Source organism: Corvus hawaiiensis, chromosome 22 (assembly GCF_020740725.1).
Source record: "Corvus hawaiiensis isolate bCorHaw1 chromosome 22, bCorHaw1.pri.cur, whole genome shotgun sequence".
Classification (NCBI taxonomy): Eukaryota; Metazoa; Chordata; class Aves; order Passeriformes; family Corvidae; genus Corvus; species Corvus hawaiiensis.
In genome coordinates this window covers 631,596-643,181 of record NC_063234.1, presented here as the reverse complement: position 1 = coordinate 643,181, position 11,586 = coordinate 631,596, and the positions used below count along the sequence as shown (strand labels likewise).

The following is an 11,586-nucleotide window of genomic DNA, read 5'->3' as shown; positions in this document are numbered from 1 at the left end:
AAAGACAAACTGCGCAGTTCCCAGCGGTCCCAGGGGTGCGCATCGCTGGGAACAGAGGCACAGCCGCCGGCACGGGGCAGCTGCGCGGCTCCTCCGCGGGCGGGCGGAGCATCAGCGCCCGGCGGGGACAGCGCGGAGCCCCGGCCCGGACAGCGCGGAGCCGCGGCCCGGACAGCGCGGAGCCGCGGCCCGGACAGCGCGGAGCCCCGGCGGGGACAGCGCGGAGCCCCGGCCCGGACAGCGCGGAGCCCCGGCCCGGACAGCGCGGAGCCCCGGCGGGGACAGCGCGGAGCCCCGGCCCGGACAGCGCGGAGCCCCGGCCCGGACAGCGCGGAGCCGCGGCCCGGACAGCGCGGAGCCCCGGCGGGACAGCGCGGAGCCCCGGCCCGGACAGCGCGGAGCCGCGGCCCGGACAGCGCGGAGCCCCGGCCCGGACAGCGCGGAGCCCCGGCCCGGACAGCGCGGAGCCCCGGCCCGGACAGCGCGGAGCCCCGGCCCGGACAGCGCGGAGCCGCGGCCCGGACAGCGCGGAGCCCCGGCGGGGACAGCGCGGAGCCCCGGCCCGGACAGCGCGGAGCCCCGGCCCGGACAGCGCGGAGCCGCGGCCCGGACAGCGCGGAGCCCCGGCCCGGACAGCGCGGAGCCCCGGCCCGGACAGCGCGGAGCCCCGGCCCGGACAGCGCGGAGCCGCGGCCCGGACAGCGCGGAGCCCCGGCCCCACCGCGCCACTGCCCCTTTAAGGGGGCGTGGCCTCGGGACATCGGGCCATGGGCGGGGGGCGCGGCTCCCCGGACGAGCCAATGGGCGCGCTCGGCCCCGCCCCGCCCCCCGTGGCTGATGGGGGAAGCGGCGCGCGCCGCGGGCCGAGCCCGGAGAGCCCCGGGAGCCGCGCGCCGCCGCCATGGCCGAGTGAGAGCGGGGCCGGAGCGGAGCGGGGCAGGGGCAGGGGCAGGGGCAGGGGCAGGAGCGGGGCCGGAGCGGGGCCGGAGCGGGGCGGGGCGGGACAGGAGCGGGGCCGGGGCAGGGGCCGGGGCGGGGGCAGGAGCGGGGCAGGGACAGGAGCGGGACAGGAGCGGGGCCGGAACGGGGCAGGGGCAGGAGCGGGACAGGAGCGGGGCCCCGGCGTGGCCGCGCTGGCGTGGGGCAGAGCTGCGGCCAGCTCGCGGCGCTGGCAGGCCCTGTTGCGCTGTTTGCTGCGGGGGCTCTGCCCTGTGATTCCGCACAGCCTCGGGCCCGGGGGAACGGTGCTGCAATGGGCCCCGCTCGCCGGTGGGTCCGGAGGGAGAGGAATGGGGCGGCTGTGTCAGGATCCGGGATCAGTTGGTGCTGGAGTCGTGGCTGTGAAGCAGGAAAGTTGTTGTGAACCGAGGGTCAGAGGAGGTTGGTTCCCCTACGTGCGCTCCTTGTGAGCTGCATCGGCCTCCAGTAAGGATGCTCCGTTTGCCTTGTTTTCTGTGCCCACCCCAAGTCATTTGGCATTGCGGAAGCAAAACATGGTATAACATTCAGACACGATGTTCTAGTGCAGCGGAGCAAATCACTCTCTGCCTGTAGTGCAGTGTTTCGGATTGCTTTTCCTACTCATCCAGCTGTTCCTTGGTGGTTGGGAAGAAATCATGGTGACTCCAGACATATTGTGTGTGTTCTGCACTCTGGGAGACACGAGGATCTGCACCTTTGTCCCGAGGGGCAGCTCTTATCTCTGCTCTGTGTGACCACGGACAGGACCCAGGCCGGAGCTGTATCAGGGGAGGTTTAGGTTGGATCTCAGGGAAAGGTTCTTCCCCCAGAGGCTGCTGGGCACTGCCCAGGCTCCCCAGGGAATGGGCACGGCCCCGAGGCTGCCAGAGCTCCAGGAGCGTTTGGACAGCGCTGCCAGGGATGCCCAGGGTGGGATTATTGGGCAGGGGGGGTCTGTGCAGGGCCAGGGGTTGGACTGGATGATCGTGTGGGTCCTTTCCAGCTCGGGATATTCCATGATTCTATGATCTGTTACAGTAATAGCTGACAGAATGAACTCAAAACTTCATGTTTGTTAGGAAGGGATGGGCTGCCCTGGCAGCTGGCATGGTCAGAACAGTCTGTGAGAGGTAAGGATGCTACTGCTGGATCACTGCTAGTGACTTACCTGGCATTTTTGTTCTTTCACATTCCAGAGCTGACATTGCTTTGATTGGACTGGCCGTGATGGGTCAGAACCTGATTTTGAACATGAATGACCATGGCTTCGTGGTAAGTGAGGAGAAATACTGTTTAGGAAGGCTGACTCAGTAGCACTTGGGATTGGAGCTGAGCATTTTGTGGGTGCTTTCCCCTCGTTCTTGTGATGATCTAATGGGTGTTATTTCCTTCTTTTAGTTATACCTTGTGCTGGCCTTTGTCCTGATTCCAGAGAACAGCGGTGCATGCCTGTACTCAGCTGGCACCTGATATGTTAATTATGCATGACTTTTCCCTGAAGTTTGCCTTGGCCTTGCCATTAACCACAGGTTCCCAAGGCATTTGCAAAGACATGCTCAGGTTCATGCCCTGTGCCTGTCACAAAGGTGGAAGTGGGAGAGCACAGGATGTTGAAGCTTGCTTGTATAATTTGTAGTCTGAGCTAAAGTAACTGTTCCATTGGCAGCTTTTATTAACGAGTTTTCTTGCTCTCCCAGGTTTGTGCTTTTAACAGGACGGTTTCCAAAGTGGATGATTTCCTGGCTAATGAGGCCAAGGGAACCAAAGTGATCGGTGCTCACAGCCTGGAGGAGATGGTCTCCAAGCTGAAGAAGCCTCGTCGCATTATCTTGCTGGTGAAGGCTGGAAGTGCAGTGGATGACTTCATCAATAAATTGGTGAGGCAGACATTTGTTCTACCTGTGACTTCTTGCTGTCTATTGGAGGAGTTTCCTCTCCTCCAAAGTTCTCAATTATTCACCATTAGCGAGGTTTTGAATGTATGGAGAAAAGTGAAATGCTGATTTATTTTTGACAGGTGCCATTGTTGGAGACTGGAGACATCATAATTGACGGTGGGAATTCTGAGTATAGAGATACCACGGTAAGCCTGTTTCCTACCTAAAGTGAATGAATAAATTACACACGTCTCTTCCACTTCTGATCATCAGCATAGTCAGTCAATAAGATGCCATCACCCCTGTGCTCAGGAAAAGCCAAACTGAATTATTTCTGCAAAATTAGATCATGCTGCCTATTAAAAAGCAATTAAGGATTGCCCTATAAGAATGTTTTATAGAAGTTGCCCAAATAATCAGAGAATATTTTTTGGACATGTTTGAAAGAGTGAAGGCCTTTAGAAAATTTCCTTTTACAATCTTAGGGTGGTTTCAGGGAGATTGATAAGTCTAAGGATATTTATAGATTTGCTGTTATTTCTTAACCCTTCGTGATCACAGGACAATCCAGTAAGACAGAACTGCTGTTTGGGTAGTGGAAGCAGCAGAGTAATTATCTGCTTGTGAACAGGCTGTAACTGTAGAAGCTACAGAAGCTACATTAGCTTATCTGGGATGCTCACATGAAAATACTGCATTCAGATTGCTACTTCTAAATCTTGGAAGAGGTGCTCTCATTTGTCTTTCTGCTTCGACATCCTGATCTTGGATAAGTGAATTGACCATGCCAGAATGAAAAACTCAGTGAGGGTCAGTCCTTGGGGAGCTTGCAGCTGACCTTAGGGATCTCGGCCTGTGCCTCTCTCCCACTCAGAGGCAATTATTTGCCCTTAGAGTTTTCTGTGCTTGCACCTTCACTCTGCAATGAACTCAGCAGCTCCACCTTGGGCCTAATCTGCCTCCCCCACATCTTTACACAGAGCATGTGTCACCTGACACTTAATTCCAAGCCTTTTCTGGCCTCAGTGCTGCTCATTTCTATCTGGTGCTTATAAGGACTTGTTTTCTCACCATGTCGCTTTTGCAAGTGTCCATGTCAAAGCAACAGGAAGTTTCCTAATGCTCACTTTGGTGCATGTACAAGCTTTCTCTGAGGTTGGCTTCTAGCATGTCAAAAGCAGAATTGAAAACCTAATTTTAAGTCTGAATTGCTAGCCTTTTCTATAAGGCTCTGGCATCAATCGAAATTAAATAGTGCTGCTCTGCTCTTTGTTCCAGAGGCGTTGTAAGGATCTACAGGCAAAGGGCATCTTATTTGTGGGAAGTGGTGTTAGTGGTGGAGAGGAGGGTGCCAGATATGGACCTTCACTCATGCCAGGAGGAGCCAAGGAAGCCTGGTAAGCACAAGCTACTATATTTTCCTGTTCAGAATGGTTTGCAACAATTCAAATTGTGAGCCGAGGGAGGGACAGAGGAGGGTGTGGGTGTGGAGAGAACAAGATATGTTGCCATCTCACTTCCTCAAGGCTCCAGATTTCTCAACCTGGCTGGGGATCATGGGGAAGTGCTGAGCCTTCATGTAAGGCAGGCTTTTCTTCCAGGAATCCACAGGCAAAAGTAGGACCTACAGACATCTGAAGGGAAAATGTGTGCCTGGGGAGAAAGGAATTTTTTTTTAAATTTTAAACAAGTGCTTTTTTTTTTTTTTTTTTTTTTTTTGAGGTCATACACACTTGGGAAGCTGCTAACCATGAATCAGGCAGCAGCAAATGGCCCTGTAGTGACATATTATAACAGGAGCTTCAGTACATGGTTGTACTACAATAGTAGTACATCAATTTATTTGCAAGTTTCTGCATGCTGCTGTGCTGTTTTGTACTCATGTCTCAGTAAAGGACTGCACATCGGTGCTCATATTAGACTTTATCCCTGGTTGCCCATTTTCTGTGTAAATGTGGAAAGAAAGGGTGTGCCCAGGCTTTACCTGAGCTTTAGTATCTCCTGAGTCCCTGTCCATTTGCATTAGTGTTTCATAACCTGTATCAGCCTGTTCAAATTTGATGGCAAAAAGCCATCAACAACAATAAGTTGCTGCCCGATCATCTTTTGCCTTGAACAGCTTCTGTGTTCAAATGGAGAGGATATTTGGGCTCCTTTAAGTGCATTACACTTGTCCATACAGTGTTGGATGCATGACTTGATTGTCCCAATGTCTGGCAAACAGTGTCTAGTTGGGCAAAACATAATTAATTGACATTGCTGTGTGAGTGGGTTATCAACCTGCCAGCTGCCCTCACCCCAGGCTGCCTTTTGGCAGGCTACAGAAGGAGGCATCATACCAATAGATTTTATTTATTTTCTTGTGGTGTTTGTATCCCCTGCCTGTCTGCTAAGGTGTATTCTTTCTCCTCACAGGCCCCACATCAAGACCATATTTCAGAGCATTGCTGCTAAAGTGGGATCTGGGGAACCCTGTTGTGATTGGGTAAATAGTCATTTGATACTGACCCTAACCTGGGGTTAGATCCCTGCCTAGGTAGTTTGGGGTTAGAGCCATGCTTAGGCAGTTTCATTGCTGGAGCTCATGGATGTTTGTCCATAATAAACACAGCACCATCAGTGGTTGATTTTCTGACTGTGTTCATTTACAATCTATCATCTCTGATAACTCACACCATGCAATGGAAAGACAAAGTTTTGTGGCTGGGTCACGTGCTGGGGGAGCTAAGTGGGCCCGTGACCCACTGTTTTCAGTTAGCACTGTCTTTGATTCCCTTCTTTAGGCAGAAGGAAACCACGGGCAGGTATTAAACACTGGAAGTGTTGATGATGCTGTTGCTGACGGGATTTTTGGATGTTTCCTGACAGGTGGGAGAGGAAGGAGCTGGACATTTTGTGAAGATGGTACACAATGGGATTGAGTATGGAGACATGCAGCTGATCTGTGAGGCCTATCACCTGATGAAAGATGTGGTGGGCATGGAGCATGATGAGATGGCAAAGGTGATTTGCAGTTTTTAATGTCTTTCCTTTCTTCGTGCCATGGTGTCTGTCTGCTACTGGTGAGGTGCTGGGCTTGGGTAAAGCTGCTGCATATACCTGAAGTGTGTTTTTCTGACATGCCTCCTGTGAGGGCAGGGCACAACATTCCTGAGCTTCACATGAGGTAGGAGCAGTGAGCACATACAGCTGAATGCTTATAGAAGTTGTCTAAAACTCTTCCCATGCTACAGTTGATTTCTCCCCAGGAAGCACCTTCATGTGCAGAGATGTGAATTACCTTACCTGAAAAGAGCTAGTGAAATGCTGAGAATTATAATCCAGGAGGCACAATATATACATTAATCAATTAAAAGATATCATAGAGACATAGCAAATTGGGGTGTGTATGTATATGTATATACTTTTTCTTCTTTTTCAGGTATTTGAGGAGTGGAATAAGACAGAGTTGGACTCTTTCCTGATTGAAATCACAGCCAATATTCTCAAATTCAAAGACAGCGATGGCAAATACCTCCTCCCAAAGATCAGGGACAGTGCAGGACAAAAAGGCACAGGGAAGTGGACAGCCATTTCTGCCCTGGAATACGGAGTCCCGGTCACACTCATAGGTAACTGGTTCTTTGATCGTTCTTTCCTCCATGTACCACATCACAGGAAGGAGCATGGGAATAGACAGAAGTGAGCCCACAGCAGGGCTTGGCTTGCAGAAGAGGCTCTTGTAGGTGTAGCTGTTCCAGCCTTTCTGCCCTGACAGCTGTTCCTGGGTTTTTTTGCTGGGCTTGTTTTTACCTTGTTCCTTAAATGCTGGCAGTCCTGTTGTCACACCCATGTCCGTGGTGTCAGTGACAGGGGAACATTAAATGCTGTGCTCAGAGTGCTGTAATGCAGAGGAGCTGTAACACATCTGCAACACATTTAGAGTGCCCTAATACCACAGGTCCAGAGTGGGCTTCCTGTTGAGTAAATTAGATGAGTCAACAGGTTCTTTGCTCTCAGATCTGCTTTCATTTCCATGCTTTCTCTACCTCTTTTTCCTTTGCATTGTCTGGTCAAGTCCTGAAGATAAGAAAAATTATATTCAGTAGCTAAAAGAAAGTAACTACGGTGTAGCTGTCAAAGAAACATGGATGCATTCCAACAGCAAAACAAGTTCTCTAAATGGTTTTAATGTTCTACCGCAGCTGTAGTCTTTCAGTTCTAGGCTTGAAACAGTGTTTCTTGCTTGTAGTGCTAATATTCTCCTGCTTGGGGTTCTCGCAAAGATCAAGGGTGGAGGAGACACTCCCCGATTCGTGCTCTGCAGGGGCAGGGAGCATTGTTAGGTAATGCTGAGCTGACAGGGAAGTGTGGGCCATAGTCCTTGTGCAAACCTGGCCGTTCTCAGGGCAGTTGCTGTGTGTGGTTTTACTGCATAAGCATGACTTGCAAACTTCTGCTTGAAAGACCAGAGTCATGTTACTCCTGCTTTTTCCTGATTTTCCTACTACGCTGCTCCTCCCCACTGTAGAGGGAAGTTTTTGCAGAAATGGAAGTTAGCCTGTTCTGATTTAGGTGTGATGTGTCCTCCTGCTGTAGGGAGGATCCAGAGTCTTGTGAAAACATTACTCACTCTTTTTTTTTATTGTTGATTTGATTTTGGGGTGTGGTGGGGTTGATTTTTTTTTTTTTTTGGTATATCACAACTCACTTAAAGGGTGGAACAAAATGACTGCATGAAGATTTGCTTGTTTTCTTTCTATCAGATCCTGAAAAGGAAACTTTTTTTCTCCCTCATTTTACAGTACTGTCTTCAATTGCAAATAAGTACAGTTTAAACCAGCATGATTAGGAACTCACTGAGCCAGTCTGACAGATGATATTTAGTAACCTGCTTAGTGATGTTAAAAAACTTTATGGACTTCTGAATACTAATGCTACCAGATTTGTGAATCTTATTTCATCTTATAAGTTAACCTGCTGATTTATTCTTGATTTTAATTGCCCTTATTTTGCACGTATGTATTTCAAAGCACATCCAGTTCATGTGAGCTGGCATTTAAGCAACAGCTTTTTATCTTCAAAGCATGATACAATACTTGGTGAAGTCTTCAGCCTTGCTGTTCCCTAGATTGCAGTGCAACACTGTCTGTCTCTGATAGATAGGAAAAGATTTTAAAATAAATTTGCAAAACTGTGCGCTGGTAAATGTTCCTGAGGATAAATTTTCATGTGGATCACTTGTGGCTTTTTTCTTTATCATTTAAAAGCTGTATCAGTCAATACTTACACAATGGTTGTACTGAGTGGCAGTGTTGTCCCTCAGGAATGCTGTTGGAATAATTAATTTCTGCACCTGTTATTTCATTTGTGTACACGGCTCATCATTCAGTGACACTCTGTGGTGCTTGAGTATCTCAGACATGAACAGTGATGCCCAGCTTCCTAATGATCTCCTCTTTCCTGCCACACCCAAAGGGGAAGCTGTGTTTGCACGGTGCCTGTCTTCCCTCAAGGATGAGAGAGTGCAGGCCAGTAAGCTGCTGGATGGGCCCAAAATGACTCAATTCAGTGGGAACAAGAAGGCCTTCCTGGAGGATATCCGCAAGGTGAGTCCTTGTGCTGGGTCAGAGCAGGTTTGGGATCCTGTGAACCCTGGGGAGGAGCTCTTGTGTTTATGGTTCATGAGAACTGGTTCCTGCTTTCAGCGCTGTGCATTGTCTCGTGATGTCCACAAAGCATAATGTGACCCATTCCTAACCAAAGAATAATCCAGAAGGAATTCAACTTTAAGCCACAGTGGGCAGAGACAACTACATGGGGTACAGAGATCATAATTCATGTACAGGAGCTTGTCCACCCCTCAATACCCCTGCCTTTGCCTGGGTATTGATCTCTTGATCTCTCTCTGTTGAAACCAAACTTTCTAATGAGAAAGGATATTTTGGTTCTCAAATAACTGGAATGTTGCTACTGTACTCATCCCTGCTGAGATGTGGGCTGAACAGAGCATGTAGACCATGAAGTTTGTTGTTCAACTTTGTGAGTATCTTTGTGAGACTTCTTGATTTGGTTTTTTTTTTTTTTAGGCCCTGTATGCTTCCAAGATTATCTCATATGCTCAAGGCTTCATGCTGCTGAGACAAGCAGCCAAAGAATTTGGCTGGACACTGAACTACGGTGGTATTGCACTAATGTGGAGAGGGGGCTGCATCATCAGAAGGTAATTGAGATGAAGAGGTAGCTTGGCTGCTGAGGGGAGAAGAGGGGGCAGTTTAGTTTATGAGGTGCTTGGCTGACAAGCCCAGAGATTTCCTTGGAAAATCCATGGAGCTACTCTGCTGGTAAGATTCTGAGAGGTGGTAGACAACACTAAAGGTTACTAGATGAACCCACTATTCTGGTGGCTTAACTGCTGCAGATTTTCTTTGGTCTTTGTAATGTTTGGAATCTGAGTCTGGCTGAGTCAGGTTTTGGCACTGTAAGTTTTGAATTCTGGATGGATTGTTGGAAGCTGTGACATTTGTTCTTGGTTTGCTTTTGCCTAGTGTGTTCCTGGGAAAAATCAAAGATGCTTTTGATCGAAACCCTGAGCTCCAGAATTTGCTGTTGGATGATTTCTTCAAGAGAGCTGTAGCAAACTGTCAGGTAAGTTCCAAGGAAAGGAGAGCATAAAACCAATAATTTACAGCCAGGACTGTCATGGTTCTTCTCTTTGATACTGACCAAGCTATCACTGGAAACTGAAGGTTCCCATTTTACTGTTACAGAAGAGCCTTAGGCAGAAATCAGCAATTCAGAAGGACATAATATGAGGAAAAAAGGCCTGGCCAGTGTGAACATTCTCATCACTGCCCTGTGTCTTGTGCCTACTGTACAGTTGGATTTCAGCTGAGCAGACTATAAAGCTCTGTTCCAGTACCATTGTTTGCAGTAGCCCCAGAACAACAGTGTTCCAGACCCGCCCATTCTCTAGGCCTGTGTCTGTATAAACAGTGTCCTGATTTGGATGGAGCTGACAGGCAGAATTAAAACCACATTATCTGGCCAAAAAAGAAGTCTCATATTATCATTATTAGTTCTTGTAACTGAATCTGAATATTTCATGCAAATTACTAGATCAGATGAACAGTTGAACTGAGGATTATCCACATCTATCTGAAATATCAGTGCTGCCCTCTCACTCCCTTGGACGAGCTTTGTTCTGTGCTTGGTGAGAGGTCCTGGAATTGCCTCAGTGTTTGCTCAGGACATTCCCCGTTCCCCGCTGAGTTCATGCTTTTGAGATGCTCTGACCATGTTTATGTGAAGGAACAGCATCCTTGCTTGAGGCTGTGGTTTGACTGCATGTCTCAACTGTTCTCATCCTGTTGTTAACTCTTACTTGCCATTATTTTAGATCAATCTTGTTTATGTAAAATCAGGAATCCGCTGCTGTATTTGCTCAGACTTGGTTATTAGATTTCGTTGAACATGAAATAGCACACAGAGTTGTACTGGAGTACTTCACATGCCTGCACATACCTATGAGCAAGCACTGAGCAGTTGCCTTTTTTCCCCCCCTCTTTTCCTCTCTCCCAGGAGTCCTGGCGCCGTGTGATCTGTACTGGAGTGCAGACCGGAATCCCTATGCCCTGCTTCACTACAGCACTTTCTTTTTATGATGGATACAGGCATGAGACGTTGCCAGCTAACCTGATTCAGGTAGGTACAGAAATCTCATCATGCTGTTATTTAAATACTGCTTTAAGGGCCTCAATGGCAGTATGTCCTGATCACCCACAGTATAGATTGCCTAATATATTTCTGTTGTACATGAAATTCATGTCAATAAAACACTGAGGGATAGCTGGATAAAGAACACCAGAGATGCTGGTATGGCAGTGCCCAGTGTGTGTTTGTATTCCATCTGTGAAACAAGGGTAACGATATCTTTGAATCCAAATGCTTTATAGAGAAGTATCTTTGAATGTTTGGATGCATGGAAGTGCTTGCTTTTTAGATTACTACCAAGCAGAAATCATATACTTGTGTTTCTGCAGAACTCGTAATTTAATTACTAGATATTAATAAATTTTTCATTGCAGTGGTTTTGCTAATAATGAGAAAATAATTTTGAGTGTTATAACATTGGAGTAAAATCTTATTTCTACTAGTCCTTGTTAGGTAACAGTAGGTGCAACTTCTAGTACTCATATGATATTGACATTTGTGTTTCTGGTTTGTCTGTGTGTTCTCATTCCAGGCTCAGCGTGATTACTTTGGTGCACATACATATGAATTATTATCAAAGCCAGGGGTATTTATCCATACCAACTGGACAGGCCATGGAGGAAACGTGTCCTCTTCTGCTTACAATGTCTAATGGAAATCCTTCCACTTGGAGCCAAAATACTGTAGATCTCAGATATTTCTTCTAGAATATCACTTTTTACTGTACTCTGCTAGACCTTGTGTTTGGACTCTTTTGCAATAACTTGTGGGTATATTTCACACATGTATGTATACCTCTCTATATGTATCATATAAGAAAACTAAATAAATTTAGTTATAAATCTGTTGAGGTGTTTTCTTTCCACTGCTGCTAGCCAAAACTAGGTAAAATGTTTTTGTGCAGTATTTAATAGAATTTACAGTCATGGTATGTTTATTGTATTGTGGTGCATAAAGTCACAGGGATCAAGAGAGACATGACTGCAGTTCAGGAATTGCTGAGAGAGGGGCAGACAGCATAGTAACTCTGCTCAAGGTTCCAGGCACATAAAGGCCT

At 48.0% G+C, this 11,586-nt stretch overlaps 1 protein-coding gene across 1 annotated transcript; it reads left to right on the top strand.

Moving 5' to 3' along the window:
• The first annotated feature begins 805 nt into the window (after window positions 1-805).
• Window positions 806-11,375, top strand: PGD (phosphogluconate dehydrogenase). The gene is made up of 13 exons (XM_048326072.1): window positions 806-909; window positions 2,157-2,232; window positions 2,658-2,837; window positions 2,978-3,043; window positions 4,116-4,234; window positions 5,253-5,322; window positions 5,706-5,840; window positions 6,259-6,448; window positions 8,295-8,425; window positions 8,906-9,039; window positions 9,365-9,464; window positions 10,398-10,520; window positions 11,062-11,375. Exons 1-13 carry the CDS (start codon window positions 902-904, stop codon window positions 11,179-11,181), a joined length of 1,452 nt encoding a protein of 483 aa, XP_048182029.1. The 5' UTR covers window positions 806-901; the 3' UTR covers window positions 11,182-11,375.
• Window positions 11,376-11,586: the final 211 nt, after the last annotated feature.

Excerpts from the sequence above, each read along its gene's own strand:
- PGD (XM_048326072.1), top strand. Across the intron at positions 2,233-2,657 it reads TGAATGACCATGGCTTCGTG|GTTTGTGCTTTTAACAGGAC; the intron begins GTAAGTGAGGAG and ends TTGCTCTCCCAG. Across the intron at positions 9,040-9,364 it reads GGGGGCTGCATCATCAGAAG|TGTGTTCCTGGGAAAAATCA; the intron begins GTAATTGAGATG and ends GCTTTTGCCTAG.